This window comes from Acromyrmex echinatior, chromosome 13, assembly GCF_024713525.1.
Source record: "Acromyrmex echinatior isolate Ae372 chromosome 13, ASM2471352v2, whole genome shotgun sequence".
NCBI lineage: Eukaryota > Metazoa > Arthropoda > Insecta > Hymenoptera > Formicidae > Acromyrmex > Acromyrmex echinatior.
In genome coordinates this window covers 12,567,516-12,592,164 of record NC_141864.1, presented here as the reverse complement: position 1 = coordinate 12,592,164, position 24,649 = coordinate 12,567,516, and the positions used below count along the sequence as shown (strand labels likewise).

At 30.0% G+C, this 24,649-nt stretch overlaps 1 protein-coding gene across 3 annotated transcripts in view; it reads right to left on the bottom strand.

The window, feature by feature from the left end:
* The window catches only part of LOC105155002 (serine/threonine-protein kinase OSR1), a 39,571-nt gene that overhangs the window by 7,077 nt on the left and 7,845 nt on the right, over positions 1–24,649 (bottom strand). For 2 of the 3 annotated variants that reach the window (XM_087412256.1, XM_087412258.1), the window contains 5 exons: positions 19,939–20,070; positions 9,294–9,730; positions 2,244–2,356; positions 1,366–1,616; positions 603–775 (listed from right to left, as the gene is read on the bottom strand). In XM_087412256.1, coding sequence (XP_087268382.1) covers positions 603–775; positions 1,366–1,616; positions 2,244–2,356; positions 9,294–9,730; positions 19,939–20,070 — 1,106 coding nt within the window. The remainder of the gene's footprint in view (positions 1–602; positions 776–1,365; positions 1,617–2,243; positions 2,357–9,293; positions 9,731–19,938; positions 20,071–24,649) is intronic. The other variant, XM_087412257.1, reaches the window with a different exon arrangement.

Genomic DNA, 24,649 nt, shown 5'->3' with positions numbered 1-24,649 from the left:
ATTATAATGAAATGTGAGGAAAATAATCGACTATGATTGTCAATTTCTTATGGCTTAAGATTTAAAGTTTAAGTTTTACACCTTCACAAATCTTATTATAGATACTTTGCAACGTTATGCAAAAGTTTGTGCTGTGGCATTAACTGATTTGAGGAAACAAAACAAATAACGGACATGATACAGAAATATAAAGCAAAGTAAAATAATGGCGTGATTGATTGAAAAACTTTTCTGAAAATCTGCGTAACATAATATATCTTCAGTGCAATATTCTATGTGGCTACTTGCATAACATTCCTAACGCAGAGCATGCTCAACAAAATAGTATGATTGCTAATTTAAATTAATTCTTGGTTCAACGAGACGATAAAAGCATTTCCACATGTCGCACGCAACGGCAACCGACACTGATGCATTCAAGGTTCATGTGTCGTTTCAACGATAATGTATATAAGCGTATTTTGCCAGTCACAAACGTATGCCAGTCGTCAACGTACACATTTCCCACGTCCCAATAAAGTGTCGTGTACATTTAACAAACGCATACACAAATGTAGACACAAAGAACACGCAGGCTAAGAAGTCTGTAGTGTTACTTTCCTCTCTCACCTGCTCCATGACCTCGGGCGCCATCCAACAAGGCGTACCGACGAAGGTGTGCCGAACCTTCTGCCGACTCAAGTCACGTCCGGTCGCGAGCCACGCGCTGACACCAAAATCGGCGATCTGCACTGTGCCATCCTCGCCTAGTAGGATATTACCCGCTTTTATGTCCCTAATATTATTCTGCCGTTAAAATTTGTCTAGATACGTAGAGAAAATAAAAGAATTATATCTGTAGGATGTTTACTAAAATCTTACAAAAAAATTCCTCTTGAAAATTCCCGAATTTTCCAGATATTTTTATTTAAAATTCCAGGTGAGACTAGACAACTTTTTAATGCAACTTTCAAATAAACTGCAATATAAGCAAGATAAAAAAAAAACTATACATCGTAAATTAGTAAAAAATGGGGATTCTTTACAAAACTATATAAACAAAAAAAAAAGATATCAAAGAAATAATATTTTACATAGAAAAAACACAATTTTTGTAAGTAAAATTCCAAAACTTTCTCTTAATACTAATAAATTCTTAAAAATTCTTGATTTTCTTGATTTGAAAATAGAAAAGAAATTCCCTGAAAATTCCAGGTTTTTAGGCTTTTCAAAATATAATAAATACTTTGTATACAGCCCATTTGTATTTTTTAAATAATACAATTACACTCTAATGATTAAACAATGTAAATTGAAAAAAAGGAAATAGTTCTAAGATTGTAAATAAAAATAAAAATAACACGGGACAAGTGTATTTCATAATACCTGTGTATCTGTCCGTTACTGTGGAAATATTCAAGTCCCTTGAGTACTTCTCGAAGTACTGTAGCTATAGTGGCCTCATCGAATACTCCATGCTTGCAATTAGTGGTTCTGGTTTTATGCTTGATGATATCCAGCAGAGATCCACCTTCTAGCAATCTTAAGACCAACCAAAGTTCCTCTTTCACCACAAACGATGTGTAGTACGTCACGACGTTTTCGTGATTGCAAGAAGACATCGCCTGTATCTCTTTCTAATATTTCGCCATATAAAAAGTCTCGATTAACAATAACTTCTTATATAATAATAATAATAATAATAATAACTACTTGTCTGTAATCTTACATTTATAATCTGAGTCTTTTTTTCGCATCAAGCGAATTCAGTGTAAAATTTTTCCAAAGAGATAAAACAAGAATCCGAATCTCTTATTGCTAATCTAAATTATATATTTTTAACAAATTTTTATTCTTCCATATTTTACTGAAATTTTAATTTTTATTAAATTAAGGTTTTAATGTTTGAGTTAAAAAAATCAAGATTGCAGATGGAGGAAGTAAAACTTGAGATAGATAGATCAAGTAAAATAAAATTTACCAGTTTAACTTTATTCGTGAAAAAGGATTTATTCGAAGATAAATTTATCTCGAGATTACATTTTTGGAATAACATTTCGTTGAGATACGAATGATTAACAGCACCATTGTGTTCAATACGAAAAGCTTGCATCATGCTGGATGCAGCATACATTGTAATCGATAAGCTCGTTAATCCAATGAATCATACAATACATAAGTCTTATCAAAAAAGAGTTGCAGGTGTGTATCATATTGATTCGTTGCTGCGTGAAGTTCAATGTCAAGATTACAATAAAACTCACCAATAGCTCGTCCATGTTTGTATTCCATTTTTCCAAGTTTATTCGCTTGATCGCGCATTTTTCCTGTCGTGGAATGCAAAACGCCGCGTGCACTACAGCTGTCGCTCCAACTCCTTAAATTTTAATAAAAAGAAATCAATAAAAGGAATTGTTAAAAAAAGGACTTTGCACTAACCATATGAAAAAAAATGGTTTCAATCGAATTGGCTGAAACTGTAATATTTTGTAAATTATGAGATGATCAAAAGTTTTCTTATTGTTAGACAAAACTATCAAAAATAATCAGACTGTGCTCTAGAATCTAATGTCATTTGAAAGTTGCTATTTTGGATCTAATTGCACTGAAAAGTCTCTTTATCTACTAAACTATTCAACTTTTGACAACTATACTTCAATAAATCCTAATTAACTGTACTTTTATGCATAGAATAACATGAAATGAATCAATTAATGTAAAGTTGTTTAAAAAAAAAAGTATGTATCTTTTGTCAATTATAACTCATGTCATTATTTTATGCATAAAAGTATTAAGACACAATTACCAAAAAATAAATAGTAGATAAAGATAATTCTCAAACTAATTAAACTCAAAATAGGAATTTTCAAATAGCGTTAGAGCAAAATTTGTCCATTTTTTATGGTTTTGCTTCAGGAAATTTTCAATCAGTATCTTTTCACAGTTTCTGCCAATTCGATTAAAATCACTTTTTTCATATGATTAATGCGGAATCTTATGTCTTTTATTACTGTATTATATTATTATATCATTTATCCGACTTATCGACAAATCATAATATTTTATGAAATGCTTCCTTAATTAAACCTCGTTGAAATTTGGAAACTCGACTGTGCATCTATTTATAAATATATGCAGCGAATATATTTTAGAGTGCCTGAGAGACGTTTAAATTTTAAGCCTCGATATTTTTACTCGTTACGTAGGCAATTTATAATTTATAATTAATAAAAAATTTCGACGAATTTTTTACATGCTGTAAAATGTAGTTAAAAACGTTGTGACATTAACGTTGGCAAACCGCTAAATAATTTAACTCCGCTAACTTGCAGCTGGTCTTCTTACAAATATAATACACAATCGGCGAAACGGCAGGAAGAAATGTAAAGTTTTTCCAAGTTTTAAATGATTTAATAATATAAAAAGTTATATCATTCCAAATATTAATACTAGCGAATAATAGACATAAGTATTATATCAATCCTATTAATCCTATTATATCAAAACACTATTTAGTACCTAGTTCTGTCGCGAGGTTTCTGTCATCTCAAATAATCAAAACAAATCAACGAAAAACGACTTTTAATCAATGTCAAGATCATCATATCAATGTTGATTTGATATCAATTTGATGAGCTATTTCTCGCTGGAAATTCTTCACGGGAAGATTTTTTAAATATTTATGCGCTCCCAAAATATCTAGGTGTAAGATACACAGAAAAATACTGTACGCAGATAAGAATTACTTGTTTTAAAGATTTCAAAAGTTCATATATCTGCAAATGTATTATCATATATAAGTACATCACAATCATTCACACACATTCATCCAAAATATATTCTGAAAATCCTAGTTTAATATATATATCATTTTTCTCTTCCATGAATAGAATTTATTAATATTTTTCTATGCAGAATGTCTCATAAAAATTCATTGAAATTAATCAGTTGTTATTTTTAAACGCACATAGAAAATAACAAAGATAAAGTATGTTTTAAGACTCCTGAGTATACTTTACCTTAGCCATATTGAATCGTGACGTCATAAGCAAGAAATGTGTGATAACAACACTTGATTTTTCTGTATGCTCTTTACAGATAAAAACAAATTGAGTAAAATAGAATAATGAGATCGTTATAAGACATTTGTAAAAGTTGGCCGAGACTATTATTCCCCTGATAGTCAGTAAATAGTCGTAAAAGCCATGTAAAGTGCGTTTACTAATTTTTACCAAGTTTTTATTCAATACGTAGCCTATTTTTACTTCACGAATATTTTTCAACTATTTACTGACTGTCATGGAGGGGAGGGGTACGGATAGTTTCGACATTTTTACAAGTGTTTCGTAGCAATCTCGTTATTCCATTTTATCCAAATTGTTTTTATTTACAAATAACATGCAAAATTGAAAAATCAACATAATTTCTCGTTTACATCACAATTCAATATGGCTGAGGTGAGTACTCAGGAGCCTTAAAGTTCCGGAGTAGTCACTGTAACCATGTTGTATGTCATTTGTAAACAAAGAGAATTTGGGTAAAGCAAAATAATAAGATCGCTTTAAAAATAGATCAAAGTTATCTTTATTCCACTTGACAATTAATAAATATAGTCATAAAAGGCATGTACTCGTAAATTGTGTACTTTTATTTAATGCACATGCCTACTTTCATTTTACGTGCTTTTCATGACTATTTACTGACTGTCGAGGGGGGGGGGGTTAAGGATAGCTTTGACTATATTTTTAAAAGTATTTTAAAGCGATCTCATCATCTTATTTTATCCAAATTCTTCTTATTTATAAATGGCATACAAAAAATTTCATGATGCTGCCAATATGGCTGCAGTGACTACTCAGGAGCCTTAATAGAGAACGTTTGGCAGTTTTATTTATATATAAAGATAATCGGAAATATATCTTTATCACTTGATAAACGTTTATAAATTGCCAATCTCAATGCTTATAGGAGAAGGTGGTATTATGGCCAGTGTATATATTGTGGCCTCCCTTAATATCTCCGCTATTATATAGCGAATCCTAATAATGATTACTTATAGAATTATTTGTTCAGTAGCTCGCCGTTACATCATGACGCTAATATATCAATACTAAATAGTTAGCACTTATTATAATGCAATTTTACTTTCAAGTATTTCGAAACGTTTCTAAGGTATATTTTAGTATTTAATTACACCTTCATTTTTTTTAACTTGAGCGTATTATGCGAATATATGTATGTATTTTTGATTGTGTTGTTTATTATTTAACATTTTATTTGACTATATATTTTGAGTTATGCAAATTTAAACAATAGCATGACATTTTGTTAATGTGGTTTTCTATGGGTACTGATTACGTGATCTTTTTTTGAGATTTTCGTATCAAAATAATTATTTGATAATTGATTGTAGCTCTATTGATAATCTATAGTTTATATTACGTGTACTATTTTTAGTATTGAACATCTTATATGCAGAAGTTATATGAATGTACATATATTAATTTGTATATATTCTAAAATGTTTTATTTTTTTGTTAATTTTGTGATCAAATACTGTTTTCTAAACAAAACTAATTTTTTGAGACTATTTTTATGGAAGGCCACATTATCACCCATGTTTTTCTTCGAGTCATTATGCAATGTCGCCACATTTTTATTAAAAGTGTCCTAAGTAATAAATATTTCATAACTTTGAATCCAGAATCGATTCAACAATATTTTAACGAATGTAATTGTTAAATTTTAAACTTAAATATTGATTATTAACCAAGTTATTGTGTAAAATGTAACTGGAGTGCCATAATATCATCTTCTCTGTATACGTTCAAAAATGACAGCTGATTAAGTGTCCCAAATATACTGGCAATTCAATTCTAAACTGCTTTTTTGATAATGTTTCACTCAAACCAAACTTTAATTTCATAATTAAAAAAAATTTAAATTTTCAAAATTTAAATTTTTATCCAACTCACGTTTATTCTTATCAAGAAATGCAATGAGAAGTACCTAGTTATGGAAATAAGTAATTTTAAATTAAAATTAACAGAAAGTGACATTCAAACTGTTTTAATAATATAGGCTTGAAAGTAAGTAACAAAAAGTAAGTATGCAAAATATTAAATAAATTATATATAGCTATAATATAATTATAGATGTTAGTAATACGTTCATGGTGTTGGTGCTGTTCTTAATACAGTCAACAATTTTACGAACATGAATTTAAATGTGAACATAATATACTGATATGATATTGTTGCATCCTCGATATCTTAACTTCCTCGCCATGTAGGTAATTGACTTAGTACTGTGTTTATTTAGATATCTAGACTCAAGTATAACATTCTTAAGTATCATCTTTAATAAAAGATACTTAATATAAAGGTAATTTAATTATTTATATATACCAAATACCTACTGTATAACATGCATGCATGAAATACGTAAGTACACAATACGTTTTATATCTATGTTAGATGATAGTACTTTCACATACATAGTAATAATTATGCGTATAATTAATTTCTTATTATATAGAATGTTTTATATTTCTATTTGTTGTCTAGATATTATTTACAGCACTCAGGCCAGTATTTATAGTCGTGTTTTAGATGGATATGCAAAACTATAATTCCGAAAAACTATAATCTCAAAAGCTGAAAACTAAGATAATGTTTCGAAATCTGAAATTACCGAAAATTAAGTAGTTTCAAAATCTCAAATGTGCGACAATGTCCTGAAATGTCAAGTTATCAAAATTTGAGATAACAATGTGTTCCGAAAAATAATAATTTCAAAAAATGTGTATTCAGAAGTATGAAAAATAGAAGTAAAATAGAATTATTAGATATCATGTATATGAAAAGATGTCTTTCTAACATAAAAATGTAATAAAATTTTTCACAATTTGGAATGTTTTATTCGGGAGGCATGGTAGTGTCTCAGCACTAAGAGAACGCAAGATCGTCTTAAGTATGATCTTAAGATATTATAAGCCAATCACAAAGCCGTGTTAGTATCTTTAAGCATTACTTAAGAACCGATCTAAGAATAGTAGCACATTGTAAAACATTAAAATGTTTTATCATACATTTCAATTTTATCCAAAATTAGATTTTCATAGAAGGATATATCCCATTGTCAAAATTATTAAAATAAACCCAAATAACGTAAATAAAAATTTGTTAATACAATATTTCGACAATACTTATGATTGATTTGTGATATACTTATTTTTTTTTAGAATTAGATGAAATAGAAGGGTTTATATTTATTTTTAATTTAATCTCTGTTGAGTTGTTTTTATTATTTTAGATTAACTTTAATTTAGATTAATATCTGTCAGAAAAGAGACCAATGATACGATCATTCGATTGCTAGAAAAAAAGGCAAGGGAATGTTGGAATTGTCGATATTAAGCTGGAATCAGACTATACATTGAAGATTGAAATTTGATCAATAAAGACAAAGAAATGTTAGCTCTTTTCTTTTCATTGGTCAAATTTCAATCTTTCAATGTTCATTCTCAATCTTCACATGTAGTCTGATATCGACCTTAGGACCTTGATCTCGGTAACTATTAAATTTAATACAAGATAAATTACATTTATTGAGAAAAATAAATTTTTTTTAATCATAAATTTTATAGATTTTTTGTTAAATTGAAGCTACAAAAAAGTAAAAAAACTTTGATCAATTAAAGTGTTATCAGTCAGATATATATACTCAAAGTTTAAAAATTTCTTAATGTATCAATAAGTGGATTTATATTCTATAACTCAACAATTCTGTTATTGACTATATTCAGCAGAAAAAGCAGTTTCACAACTGTTGTAAAATTTTTCAATACGATTGATTTATACATTTAGATGCATAAGGAATTAATAATGCAAGAAGTAATCATATTAAAGAATTTTACAACAGTTGCAAAACTGATTTCTCTGAACACGCAATACATTATTTTTTAGTTGCTCGCAAAAAGAACAAAAACTTAAAGAAAAAATATAATTTTAAATAGAAATAATTTGAAACGTACATACTTTTATTCCTTTACATTACAATTTGATACAATCAGTTATTGTATCAAAATTATATTTCAAAATTACAATTACAAAATTTTAATGATTTAAGACATTTAAACTCATTTTTTTGAAAAACTCTGCCGAGTTCTGTTCAGTGTGTAGCTGTAGCAAATTGATTGCCAGAATTATTACATTCGTGAATCGAAAGACAAATTTGTTTTGCCAAAATAATATCGTTCGTTCGTTGTATTTCTTTCCAGTAAATTTCTTTCAAGTTACAACTAAGTACGAGCATTTAGACTATCGGAAAATGTATAATTAAAGACGATTTCCTTTGGATAGAGTAACTCGAAATTCTTTGGATTAACATCAATATATAGAAAAATGAAAAACAATTATTAGATAACGAGCGTTCTTACATTACAATTAGACATGTTTAAGAAAATAATACTTAGAGTAATCGCCCATTGCGTGAAAAATAATGTATGAAATTTTTATATACTGAAGATGGCCTAATGTAGGCCGAAACGTCTATGTAACATTTAATTGTTGTAATTCGATTATAATTTTTTGTAATCAAGTATAACTACTCGCTAAGGATATCTGGCGTTCGTGGTATGCCCTTTATCTTTTCGTTTTTATTTCTTTCCAATTTCATATTTTCAGGAAAAAAAATCTTAACTTTTGTATCACGCAAATTGCTTCGCGTACATACATACAACTTTGCTAGTTCTAGCGCCCTGTTGCCCCCTCAAAACTCGGTGCGTGCATCCGGCACTGGCACGCGCGAATCGTCGCAACCGTCGTCTTGTTCCGCAGCGGCAGGTTAACTAGGTTAGGATAGGATAGGATGTGCTATGGCTTTCTCGTGTAGCAATACGAATACCGGCAGCCGCGTGACAGCGTGAGTACGAAAAGGATACGAGGAATGAGAGTGAAAACTGCAATTGCCAAACTGTCATCGTGTCGTCCTGAAGCGGGGATAATATAGAGCGACGGAACGATCGAATGACGCTCGACGAGCCCGACGAGCGGTAGAATGTGCGAAACGGCGGTTCTCGCTTCGCAGACATTATTATTTTCGTCATTATTATCCTCGTCGTCCCGCGGCGCCTTATTGCCAGAAAGACGACGGCCACCAGACCAGCCCGTTCGATGCCGGCGACGGCGGTGGCGCGCGTCTTCGTGGCCGCGGGCGATGTCGAGTAAGGTGCGCGCGATCTTCCGCGTATTCGAACAACGCGATCGTCGCCTCGAGCTGACGAGTTCCGCACGGTGGCGATCGGTACTCACCGATAACCTCCTTCAGCTCGTAATCGTCCTTGGTATTCGGCCAGCCTTGCACAACCGTGGAAGTGCTCGCGGTCGCCATTTTGCTGGCCAGTGCCGTACCGAGGCGCGCGTGCTTACTGGCTGCTCGGGCGCCCCGCGACAGCGACAGCGACGACAGCGAAGCGGTGCTGACAGTCCGCGAGCTGCCGTCACGTGGTGAAACGGCTGCGGCGGCGGCGGCGACGGTTGGGATGGAGGCAGTGGGGGTGGCCGCGCGAGAAGCGCAGCGATCGTTGGTCGCGGAAGCAGGTGCGCCTCGACTGTTTCGGGTGGTTGGCGGCAACGTTGCCACCGGCGGCACCTTCGACGGCACGGACGGCGTGGATGTGGACGAGCGAAATGACTTCTGACGAAACACGCCGGGCGAGCACGATGGCAGCACGTCTGGCGAGATCCTCCTGGAAGGAGATACAATTTACGCAATTAGATTGAAAACAGTAATTTCTGCGAATTCGACTGTCAATTGAGCCTCCCAGAATCGACTTTACTCACTGCTTTCCATTTATATTTCCAGGGTTGGCAAGTAACACGTTATTTGTAACGCCGTTACAAATTACTTTTTTCAGTAACGGATGGGTAACGACGTTACATTTTCTTCTGAGTAACGTTCATTGTAACGCAGATATATTTTTGGGGGTAATGATAACGATTTCGCTAGTTACTTTTATCGTTACTTTATTTCTAACCGCCACAAAGTTTTAGTCATAATTAAATCGTGTATATATATATATATATATATATATATATATATATATATATATATATATCTCAGTTTAAGCTTTATTCCTCTACCAAAAGATAGAATTCTGACTTCTCTTCAGAATATTTATCGCAAAAATCTGCATATAATAGCATTATTGATTGACAAGACTTCTCAGACAGCACATAATATTTATAAAATATTTACAAAATGCTTATAAATATTTATAAGATTTATTTTAAATATTTTGTAAATATTTTTGTGATTTTAGATTGCACAGATCATAAACATTTATTTTAAATATTATGAAATATTTATTGTACATGTTATAGTACATGGTGTAAAGATACTTAATGAGATATTATAATCCAAGTAAAAAATACTTATTAGAAATATTTATTTATATTTATCATAAATACATTTATATAAAATATTTAGTCTATATTTTAATAATATTTCGAATAAAGCTTTATATAAAATATGTATGAAATGTCTATATAACATTTTACAAAATGAATATTAATAAACATTTATCATAAATATTCTCTGTGCTGTCTGAGTAATGTGCACTCAGTGCAACTTAAATCCATACACACAAATCGACGCATATGTTTAATAAAAATATAGAAATGCGATAAACCGCAAAAAAAATCTTCAATATATTTTATTTGATGAAATAGCATAATAAAATGTATTGACAATTTTTAAATTAAATAAAATGCCCTTTGGACGTTATATCAATTGAGATATTTCATTTTTACATTCAGATTAGAGTAGTGTACAACAGCTTTAATGTGCAGAGTTTTGTCAATGAAAAACGCTATGATATTTTTGTTAGCATCAAGCAAAAAAAGTAATGAAAAAGTAACCATTCATTTTGAGTAACGGTAACGAATTACCTTTGCAAATCAATAACGAGTAATGATAACGAGTTACTTTTGGGGAAAAAGAATGGTAACGATAACGAGTTATTTTTATGGGGTAACGTTGCCAACCCTGTCTATTTCTATATTAATAGAGATTAATTTTGTATAATCTCGGTTTACCTTACTTTTTGTCTTTTCCCCCCTAGTTCTACTAATTAGATGAAGGGTAAATTAAACCGAGAGATTATAAAGTTAATCTACTTTAGAAGAAATGAACATTAGTGACACAAGTCGATACACATACAAACAAACGCTATCTTTCTTCGCATTTAGAGAACAATAAAAATAGAAGGATACTTGAGTCATCAAATAGAAAGCACCTATTTTTGATAAAGCAAAAAATACAACTTACACTTTTTTTACGACTGTTTAGAGATTTATTTTATTTCTACATTCTCTTATATACATATTTTTCTTCATAAAAAATAAAAAAGTATAATAATTTACGTTACATTCAAGAAAAAATTGGTGTTAAAATAAAGAATAAACCTTATTTTTTTAAATGTACCTAATTTGAAAAAATCACATGATATTAAAAATAATTTCATCCATCATGTGATTTTATAGTTGTCAAATTTTAAAGAATTGAATGATAGAAATAGAAGAAAAAAGAACATAATATCGTGTGACTTTTCAAATTATTATACATAATTTTAAAAAATCACTGATTTGAAACAATCCGTTACGTGATTTACATGTTTAAATTACATGACTTTATCATGCAACTGTATGATTTTTTTCAGTAGGGAAGTCTTTATTCACAACATTAACATCGTTATGAAATTGCTGTTATGCTTCAATCAATCGTTTACAAAGAAATTCAGAATTGTTGAATTAGTTTTTGAATCTTTGAATTAGTTTTTAAATGATTGAATTGAAACTAACTGACAGCAATTTCGTATAACAATGTGAATAAGTATTTGAGTAACTTTATTTTAATGTAGATACCAATTTTTTCTATAGCGCCGTTATGATAATTTTTAATTTCTATGAAGAAAAATACATTAAAAAATATTAAAATAAAACAATCCTCGAACGATCGCGAAAAAAGTTGTATCCTCCTTTTCAAATTTCAGTATCAGAATTAATTTGTATTATTCTTTCATCAATTTTATCTATTTTTTTATTTTGACACAAATCTGATCATTAATTTAGCTCCTGAGCACAATTCAATTTCTGAATATTTTTATTTATATGGAGAAACGGATTATTAGACCGAAGATCGATTTCTTAATGTTAAACTTTTAAACTAAAGATTTTTCTTCCCTTGCTTGAATTTCCAACTTGTTAGCACGACTAAAGATTCAATAGGCGCGTTCAGACGTTTCAAGCCAGCAGAATTAATTGTTAACAAAATATTAATTGTTTTCTTTAAATTAAGGTACACTCAGGTACATTTGTACTTAAAATTTGATGAAAGCAAAAAAGAAAGGTCTGTTCTTTGTTAGCACTGAACTGCACTAAAATTTTCTCAAACTTCAACATTGTGTACATTAGTTCAGCTACAAAGAACAAATCAAATAACAACAAGTCTCTAACCTGCTTATTGAGCAATCGAATACAATTAATTTTTACCTGAAAATCCAATCAATTATATTCAACTTGACTGCACAGGTTAATTGCTTTGTCTTTGAGAACGTGTTTAATGATAAAAGACTAGAGTTCTTTCATTTTTGTTTACAAAAGGCCTAGAATCATATTTTTGAACAATACCGCATACAAAAATGAACGAAAATATTATGTATACGAATATTATGTATATATTGGTCAAACGGAGCGCCTCCAGCGTTGATCTGTATAATTTGTAAAGTACTCAATGAAAAAATATTTTATTACAGTGTTTTAAAAAGGTCTTGACGTCAGTCATACATGAAATAAAAAATTAGGGTTTCTATTAAAAAAAAGTTAGGTAATCTTGACTTTAAAAACATTTTTCTCTAGGTCAATCAAAGTCTTTCACTCACTTTCTTTTCGCTCTAGTAACTGAGCAATTTTTGTTTAAAACATTTTTCCGTATCTTTCATATTTTTTGAGATATTTCAATGTATCACTTAAAATGACTCTGTATACATATATAATAAATGTAATTATCGTTCAGTTAATTGTTAAATAAAAGACTAGACGGTATGAATTAGGATGAAGTCATCTATGGGATACTTTTTTTAAAGACTTGTAATTTATTTAATTTCTTTAACTTCTACCTTCATGTCAAATTTATGGGAAATATATTTAAGTTTTATCGCCAAAAGTTAGTAATCGATAATAGCTATACTTTGTTGTATGTGAAATTTTTTATCAAAAGTGCCGATTTTGCTCATTCAAAAGAAAAGATTCTTAATGTGAGATACAAGGGTTTCCTTAGATTATATAAGATGGTATTTTCATAATAAGAAATTATGAAAAAAAATAAAAAGCTTTTTATATACGCTTTTATTATACTACATAAAAGTAGAAACAAAGAATTTAAAATTTTAATATCATACATAATAATTATATAATTTTTCGATGTGCATGTGTAAAATTTTAACAATCGACATAGGTATCGTCGAAAAGTATGCTTTGAAATATTGAATCGTTTAAAAGCTGTTTAGATGCTCTCATATTAGAAATAGTACCTCATACTACGACTTCCACGTCTTGCAGTTTTCATCAAATATAATTTTTACAATTAAACAAATTATATCACGTATTTTTTTATCAATACGACTTCAATGCATGCAAATTTTATTACCAAATTTTATTTTGATGTAATAAAACAAGATTTAAAGAATAACCTCAATAAAATTTAACAACATCCAATTTCATAAATTTTTTATTGCAACAATTACAAGCATGATTTAAAAAATTCATGGTTCCAATCACATGCGTTTATTAGTTTAGTAGACACCTCGCTATCTCATATTAAGAGCCTATCTCATAATAGTCTTTACCCTATTGTTAGTGCTTACATTTCGATATAAATTATATACACGCACACGCACACGCGCGCGCGCGCGCGCACACACACACACACACACACACACACACACACATGTATATATATATATATATATACATATATATGCAGGACTGGACAAAATACATCACCAAAGTATTGTATTTGAAATACAAAATACAAAATATTGATAATCTTAGTATTTGAGATACAAAATATAAAATATTTTTAAATTTTGTATTTCAAATACAAAATATTTCAAAATTTTTTGTTTTGAAAAACAAAATATTTTTTTTTGTAGGTATTTCCAATATAAAATGCATCCAAAATTTGTATTTCAAATACAAAATACTTTTTAATACAATAAACTTCTAAATGTTTTGATGAGCGATGTGAGTCTACTTAGTAACGGAATGTATATGACTTCGGTTTTACTTTATGTAAGTTTTTATATTATTATTGTATAAGTTAATATTTTTGATAATCATTGGGTTATTCATTACATAGCTAATTTGGATAAAGAAGAACGAACTAAATTATCGAGAATCATCAACTTAGAATTTGCGTTACTTATGTAATTTCGATTTATATTTTATATTGATAAGGACCCGAATCGAAGAGTTAACGAATCGAAACATTAATTTTTTCCATTTTATTATATTCACACGAAAATAAAAAATTTTCTGTGCATTCGAACAACTGATGTAGACTCTAATGGGCTTTTTTATTCATTTCATTTTTCTCTAAATGTTTTTTAATTATAAAATAGACATGAGCGTCACACATAATCATTTATTGTAAAACAAACGATATTAATTGCACTCAGAATTTATATCATTTTTAAATGACAGAGGACTTTCCTAGCACTTTTCGGACTGTGACATCTATATGTTCTTCGCTGCCTAACTGTAAGAAATTGACCAATCACAGTTGTATATGAAAAAAAATAATCGATTATAATTTGGTTAATTCCTTACGGTTTACGGCTTGCGATCCTATTCTAGAATAGACTTTAAGCCTATTCTACAATAGTTATAAGCATAGTTGTAAGTGGTTATAGTTGTAAGAATTGACTAATCATAGCCAAATATTCTCCTCACATTCGACTTGATTGGTCAATTCTTACAACTACAACCACTTACAACTATATCATGACTACGACCATAACCGTGCGTCTATATTGGCCGTAACCGTATGCCGTAAACTATAAAAATTGACCATTCACCTTAGGAAAGTATTCCCTTCTTACAGTCAAATAAGAGGGGAATACTTGACTGTGATTAGTCGATTCTTATAGATTATGCTCAATATAAACGCTCCCTTACATCTCGTTCTCTGCCAGGCTTAACGTTTCGGAATGCAGCCAGTAGGTCTATTCGCATTGCTTCAAAAATTATCAAAGATTTTTTTTGACATTTCAAATACAAACTACATTGAAATTGTATTTGAAATACAAAATACAAAATGCATTTTGTATTGTATTTGAAGTACAATTTATATATATACAAGTATTTGAAATGTGCCCAGCTCTGTATACATATATGTAATAATAATAATAATAATAAAAATGGAGCTCTTAATCATATAATTATAGTCAGAAATATAAAAAAAAAACAGAATAAATTAAGGTCAAATATTAAAACGAGCAAAATTTATATGGTACGGTAATAATAAATTTATTAATTTATCGTAGATATATATCTCACGGAATGTTAACTTGGCTTTCTTTAGCCATAAAACCTCTTACGAATTAATATATAGAGACAATAAATCCATGATGAGTAAGCAAACGATTTAAATCACCGTGAAGTGTGCATCTATGACAAATTAATAAATTTATTATTACCGTCATCTATAAGTTGTATAATATTTGACCCCTAATTTGTTTATTCTTTGCTTAGCATATACACGAGCGGTAACAAAAATAATTTATTATACTATAATTTAAAAAAAAAACTTTTCTTTCAATATACATACAGGTCTAGATCAAAAGACCATTATCTTGGAAACACGATAGATACAGTAAAACGACACAGTACTATTTCGATTCTATTATCTAACATCACACAGATAGTAGATGCTTTGGAGCGTTTTTAGACATTTTACACAAAACAACTTTTAATTTTATATTTATTTTTGACGTTATTCTTCTTTTTAAAATTTAACTTCACACGGGACGCCCTTTTTTCGTTACTAAGCAGATAAAAGGAAGATTATTATTAACATTGAGGATTCTATTATTGACATTATTGGACTAAAATAAAACTCGCATTCTGACTACATTGCACTTTGCTTTCTACACTTGGTATCTTTTTTAACTGACAGTGATAGTTTTTGATTTATTTGTTTTTTATTGATTGTAACGACTGAAGAGGATTGTATGAATTGAAACGTTTCGAATAGTATATGTTTATAACTTTATAGTAATAAAATTAGTCATCTATTCTAAGTTTGTATATTACCGTTTATTTTGTAACTATTTCGATTCCTTTTGATAAGATACGGTTTCAACGCGTAAGATTTACGAGGAAAATCTTACATAGCTGTATGAAAATAATCGCAACGTCTAGACTTGTGCCTGACTTTTTTGTCAAATAGTGAATATACTTATTCCATTATTTTAAATATAAGTGTACATTAGTTTAGCTACAAAGAATAGGCGACTTGATATTAAAAGAAAAGAAGAAAGAAGCAAAGAGAAAACTGTTCAAAATAAAATCCCGAGGATTGCGCTTGATGAAGACCCGCTCTCATTCTAATTTCCTATATTAAGACGCAGTTCCATCAAAAAAGAATGCGTCCACCGATAACTAACCCGCATCTCGATTCATTGAAACGATTTCTCAAACAACAGAGTGATGACGAACCGCGCGTGGTCGGCCTATATATGCACAACAAATTAATCATAGATCCATCCATCACATTCTTACTACAATCATCTTGAGGCGGCGCTTCTAATTGTTAAGTAGTGTAAGCGGCAATCAGTGACGCCGATCGCTTTAATTGGCCCGAAAGATAAAGCTATTCTCATCACCGATCATAAATATTCGCAGCACAACATTCAACGAATTATCAGAAATCTGCCTTTACTAAAATTATCCGTGTAAAAAAATGGTTACGACATATATATTATCGTTCATTTGCTACAACGATCTAACTAAAAAAAAATTATCATTTTTTAGTGTGACATTGCTTGTAGAAAAAGAACGGAAATGTAAAGAGAAAACGAAAGAACATACTTTAAAAGAACGTACTTTATTCTTTAATCAATTATTACACTAAAATTGCACTTTAAGATTAATATTGTAAAATTTTAATGATTCAAAATATTGAAATGTTTGTTAAAAAACTATATTTTTTTAGAACTGGGTATGTATATAAATATATATTTAATATATATTTAAGCACAAGATCCAGCTTAAATCGTTGAGGCTTTTCTTGTGTATTCACATTTCTGATCTCAGAACATTTTATTTACTTAATCTTTTCAATCTTTTGTAGAGTGTCGTAGCAAAGTAGCGATATGACAGTAGTAATTATTTTTTCCTTTTTTTCTTTTGTTTCTTATATTTAATACAAGATATTTAGTAGGCATTATTTTCATTTTCACGTAACTTTTATGTAAAATTTGTTCATACGCAATAAATTAAATTGAATGAATTGAAGTAATAAACTATCCATTCATTAAATTAAATTAATTGTTAAAATCAACATCTTTGATGTCGCAATGTTCCAGAGGTGGATAACATGAGGGGGACGATATCAATTCAAACGCGAGCTTTGTGATTTCCCGTTCGTGATCATCTCTTTCTGGAACGCGTTAATCTTTGAGTACCTAGAACTGTCATTATCTCTAATCGACAGACGCGACAAGTCGAGGATTCCGTGTTTTATCGATACGACGATATCGCCCAATTTTTCGCAATTAATGAATCCCATAGCGCGCGATTAGAAAATTAAATTAAATTACGTCTATCTACGGAATGTTATCGTTACTCGTTATTTGCATCGAGATGACCTTTATCACGTACGAGACCGATAGGTGTTTCTCCTCCGCAAATATATATATATATAAAACCGACCATTCGTTAAATGTTTCGATTCAGTGTTTTGTTTTCTTCGTCTGCAGCACTCTTTTAAAAATCATCACATTCGTGCACCGGTTCCGATCTGCAGTCAGGTCCGAAAAAATGAATATCCTGATAGTAAGTTTCGAGTAGCGGATAACAACTTGCCGAACACAAGCAGTAACACATTTCCCTCAAATTGACGTTGTTTGTTATCGTTTTAACGTCAAAATGTCATCACATTCTGTTTACTGAGATTTTACGTGTCCTCATCTTGCTACTTCAATTACCTACGATTTATGATGTTATAATTTATACTCCACTTAACAATGTAATTGTTATACAGATATTAGATCAGAACAAAAATTCGTAACGTTACTTCATTTGTACTACATGTTCAAAAAAAGTTGGTAATTATATTAGTCGATTGAGCAGTTTCAGCTTTTGAATTTGTTTTTCGAATTGCAGTGATACGATGATTTTAACGGAGTTATGAACAAAGATATAATTTTGTCGTGCATTTGATACGCGAGTAGTAACTTTTTCTTTCTATTAAATTATTTTAATTTAAACGATACGCGTGCAAACATATAATATGTGTATTTAATTAATCATTTCGATGCATACTGTAATTTAATACAGCTGAAATTAAGATAATTTAGTAGAAAGTTACTATATATAGTTAATACACGTGTCACATACTTGGTGCAAAAGAGATCACTGTCAAAAATGTCAAAATGTTTGACATAATTAATGAATGTATGACATGATTAAATTCTGTTAAGAAAACCAAGTTTTTATAGCAAATTAGTTGTAAACGAATTAGGAAAATTTGAAACTTGTATATACTGGAGCTGACCTAATTGAAGGTCGAAACATTTATGTTCATTTATTGTATCATTTATGATTAAAGTAATCACTTAAAAAGAAAATGTTATCACACTAAGAACAGTGTAGGCTTTAATGCTCCTTTTTTAATCAGTTGATTTATTCTGTAAGTCGATACGATTATATTGTTGTGAAAATGTTCCTTTCCCTTAATTGAAAATAATTTAATAACGAAAATTTTAAGAATATTTTTGTAAAAAATGATTTTTTAGGAAGAACTTTAAGCTTTCTTGTTAGAAAGTCGAAAATTTTCGCAAAACTTTTTGAGCACGTGACAGGTTCACGAAATGAGAAGAAAATTGTCCACTTTGTCCTGCTTGTGGTTTTCTATAAGTAACAATTATCAAACTCGCGAAAACTCAAAGAGTTGACTACTGATCTTTTGAAAGTAGAGATTTAAAAACTCTTTTTTTAAATTGAAATTTCATTCCTTTTTAACAAACTTATCTTAATTACAGTTGATTGAATTTTAAAATTCATAGTGCTACGAACTTTCGTTCCGACCCAATACACCATGTGTCATATTACATTTGTACTATTGAATGGGAAATTATACGATAATATTGGTGCAGTGTTACTGTTAGTTTGTGCTTAAGAAGAATTTATCTCTGGTCTTAATTTCGACATCAAGTCGTACGAGGATTTAAATCTTGTTTGCAACATCATAACTAGATACGCAACGATAACTAGATAGCTACGGCTTTACGCGCTGCGTTGGATCGTCACTGGTTCAAATCTCTGTAAACATTCAGTGTTTACAAACGTAAAAACAGGCGTTTACTCACACTCTTCGGTGGGATTCGTCAGAAATATACAGCTTCGGTAATGGCCAAAAAAGAAATCACGAAAACGAACACTCGGCTACTTTTTTCAATTATTTCCCGTCGCGATCGATCAGACGAAATTTCGCACTCGACTTCGCAACAATAGTCCGTGCGCAATCGAATCCCAGAGTTCCGATGTGGGTCGCGTACACCGATCACGTGCCTCACGATTTCTGACGTAGCGACGTAGTAAGACGTAGGTAGATAGGTGTAGGTATAGGCAGTTAGTCAGTCAGTCAGTCAGTCAGTCACGCTCGGTCACTCACCTACTTCTGCCAAGCACCAAAGTCGCCAGAAATCTGCTGTCTTGAAACTTCAGCTGCTCTTCCTCCGTCGACATCGGCGCCGCGGCGCCCAGGGCGCCCGATTTGCGTTGTCCCATGCTGCGACCTACGGCCCTGCAAAACAATACACATTCGTTAGGCGGGTTGCGTGTCGTAGGAGACGAAGAACTTGATGCTTTGAAGGATCATATTTATCATTCTAAATTTTTTTGAAGTGATGAGATCTTACTTCAAAAGAGTGAAAAAAGCTATTGAAAAAAGTGAAAATATTGGCACTCTTTAATAAGAGTAGATTTTCATTTTTTTTTTGGAATGAGGTTCACTCCAAAGAAGTGAAAGAATCTCTCTCCTTTTAAAAGAATTTCACACTTCAAAAAAGTGAAATCATACTCTACAAGAATGAAAATCTGTCACTCTTATTTAAGAATGCAAATATTTTCATTTTTTTGTGACAATATTTTCATTCTTTTAGAATGAGAATTTACTCCACGAAATTTAGAATACAGCACAGATCTTTAAGAAAAACTTTAAGATATTCAAAGACCATCCTAAGGAATGTTCCCAGAATGTTCCCAGGACGTCCTTTAAATAAAAACACTACATGCATTTAGACAGTTATTTGCTACGCAGAAATAAGACCAACAATGAGCAAATTTAAAATGTTGCAAGATGTCAAGTAACAAGTTTTTCTTCTTGACATTTTGTTATCTGACATCGTGAAAATTAGATGTTCGTTACTTTTGCAAATTTGTTTAAAATAATTTATATAATAAAAAAACTAATATATTGTACTACGAAATGAACTACCATCTACCTGCGTTTTTTTCTCTCTTTTTATTAATGGACTTTTTAACACATTTACTGATATCACTGATGACAAGGTACATTATTATATACCTACCTAACTAATTTGTATGTAGTTAATATTAATTCTTTTTGTTCATGGTTACTTTTCCAGAATTTTCTTATGACTACTTTGATTCTTGATAAAAATGACTCGCAGCGTACTACACAGAATGAAAAATACGATATTAAAAATTAAAATAGTATTGTAATATCATATACATATTTTTGGTTTAGAACGATGTTAGTATATTAAGACTACATTGAATGACTCGATGGAGTCGAAACGTTTGTTGTTAATTGTAATTGTTTATATGAATTTTTAATGCTAATTTAAATTAAAGCTCTTTTATACATTACTGACTCTTTGCCCTTCTTTTGTATTACATTGTACTACATATTTATTAATTTGGAAATTTTCACTAATAATGATGATAAAAAGATATAATGCTCTTATCAGCTTTATCAGTAAAATATAATATCTTGAATTTTCTCGCTGTTAGCTTTATTTCTACATATTGCTTTACACATTATGAGCTATATTAACATTTACTTATTGTTAAAAAACAAATATTCTTAATTTTGAAATATTTAAATTGAATGTTCTTTAAATATACATAGGATATTCTACTTAGATATCTATATTTATATACCGAGAAAAAAATTATTCATTTGGCTAAATTAATTTAGTTTATCTTTATTTCTTTCGGTGAAGGATGTATTAAATTGAACATATTATATTCAACTTAAATACGTTCTCCAATAAAAGAAATAAAGATGAATTAACTTTTAAAAATTATTTAATTAAATGAACAATTTTTTTCTCAGTGTAACAAAAAAAATATTCATAGAATATAAAAATTAATAGCATATTCTACAGAACGTTGTACAAAATATTCTACGCATGTTTACAAAATATTTATATTAATGTCATTCGAGACTATGAACATGCCATGAATATGACAGTTTTTAATACCTTTAGTACATAGACTATATAGATATTCTTCATAAATATTTGTAGAATATTTATATAAAGTTTGTATGTTATCTAAAAATTTGATCGTTAACGGTTTTGCTTCAGTAATAATTTCAGTAATAACTTCTCTGTAGTTGAAAACTGAATTGACAGTTAATGATTTACGCATATCTTGAAAGTGCGCGCAATGCTCTTCGATGTTGCTTTTATCTTAATTCTAAGTTTAATCAAATGTTAAGATACTCATTAGTATCATTATTAAATTGACGATCAATTTAATTTGATATATTATTATTTCAGTTTCAATTTATGATTGCATTTCGAGTCCGATAATAATCAACAGGCAGTTTTATTTAACTGAAAGATTTACGTATTTTAGATTTACACAGAAATATTTTTAAGCGTGAGAAAATCCAGCTTCGATCGTATATTTAACGCGCCTCTTGCTTATTTGTATTCACATTTATATTCACATTACGTGTGGTCTAGTTTCATTTATTATTCAAACAATAGAATGAAAAACTTTGAGCAAAACTATGTTTAATGCTAGTTAAATAATAAACACAAGTTAGAAAAGAGTCATAATAAATGATGGAAATTTTACAACAATATAAAATATAATAAATGTTTCGATCCTCGTTGTCATATTTTGTAATTTCTATTATTTATTAAAATTCTTTTGTAATTTATTGTTCGTATTTATTATTTAACTAGAATTAAAACCCAACTTGGTTCAAAGCCTTTTAACTTTATTGTTTGAATAATAATAGAGGAATAAGTTAAATTATCTCAAGTTTTTGAGATAATTTAACTTATTCCTCTACACACAAAGTTCGAACAAATGTTTTTCTAGTGATTTTATTGACTCTGCGGAGAATCGGAAGATTTTTTTTTTACAAAGAAGCATGAACTTTAATACGCGTGATGCGTGAATATTCGCACTTCGAGTCCAGTGGAATATTTCTAAATTGGCGGTCAGTCGATTGTCACCTAAATATCTAAATGGGATAATTGGGCCTGGATTGGCCTTACCAGCTATTTTTAGCCATGGCGAAGGGGATAGACCCTATTCCGCTGGCTAAAAATAATCCGATGGCGTTCACGCTTTGTTGCAGGCATGTATTTATTAGAATGATCCTGCTTCCTTTGGACAATCTTCTTATCCTGCTCTCGGCCTCGAAATACAATCGAACCGTATAAATCGTGAGAACGGATTCGAATTAACAAATGCATCTTGTTTTTAGCACGCAAGTTTGTCAGTCTAATGTAATTTGACTAAAGTCAATCGGATTCGATCTTGATTCGATCTCAGATGGAGAAAAAAAAGAATATAAAATATTCAATAATAATTTTAAGACATATGGGTCAATTTTCAAGCAGAATCATAAAATTTGTAACTTGTTCTCGTATAAGAACATATGACTGAAAGTTGTAATTCATATGCGTATCAAAAGTACGATTATGCATAAATCGACGATTTCTTATGGCTAGCAAGAAGCTGTTTGTAAAAATACTGCATTCTACAGTTACAAGCATTCCAGACATAAGTTCTTACAAAGAAGTCTTACGATTGCTTAGAATTAATTGTTTTATTTAAAGAATTCTCTAAAGTCGCAGTATTGATTACACATGTTGAAAATCCTTACAGAAATTACAAATAAAATTGGAAAATAGTGATTAATTGCTTATTTTAAGTAATAAAAGCACTTGTTCTTTAATGCTTTTAATACTGAAAGAAAGTAATTTTTAATATTAAACTGGATTTTTCTAAGAATGTAATTTCAACTTCTGAATCTGCGTAGTTTTCGAAATTATTCGATCCAATTTTAACGCACCGCGTGACATCATCCACCGGTTGTACCCCATCAACAAGAATCTGTCTTGACAACTTCAGACATCACCTGATTACGATTAACAAGTCTATAACGGTCTTATCCCAAATTAATGGTCTAATTATCTCTTCAAACACGAAAGACTCGTGCGAAAATGACACCTGTGACGTTTTAAAGTATCATCCCAAGCAGATTACAATACCTTATTTTAGCATGTAGTCATTAACACTTCTCACTTTTCACATTTAGCCTCGTTTTATTTAAACAGCTAATCCAAAATAAATACTTTATTTTCAAAGAATTCTTAAATAGCTGATAGACACCTTTTCCACTTCTCCATTATTAAGAATCAGTATAGTCTATGCATGAAGTGATTGGAATTGAAAATTTAATAAAGTCAAATATTTAAATATTTAACAATACAATTTTATAGTTTAAATAAAATTTTTCTCATTTTATCTTATGTCTATTTCTTATTGAAATAATTTTGGATTCAGGTTCTAAATCGCCATCAAACTTTTTGTATTACTTTCAAATACAATACAAAAATCTGTATTTTAATTTTTTTTCATGAAATTATATTCTTAATTATAATATATTTTTAATTACTTGTTTTTCTGTTTTCAATTCCAAAATATATAATTTAGAAGGGCCTTGTCCGAGCCTAGCAAATTGATGTGCGCTAATATTTTAATATTATCATATAAATAATAAAAACGAATTTCAATCGTTTCGACTTTTATTAACGGTCCTCTTCAGTGAACGTATATAGAATTACATGTTTCTTAAAATACATAAATAATTAAATTATCTTTTTCTTACTTTATTAAATTTCCTCATTACTTATTGTTAAATACAGTTCTTGAAGTTCTTTTAGACACGATTATCTTGTCATATAGTGAATCCTTACTCAAAAAGTATAATATACGGTAGAATCATTACTCAGGAATTTTGATTTACAGATCACATACATAAACAATCTATTTATGATAATGTCATTATTGTACTGTAAAATATTCTATCGTTAAAGTTATGAAAATAC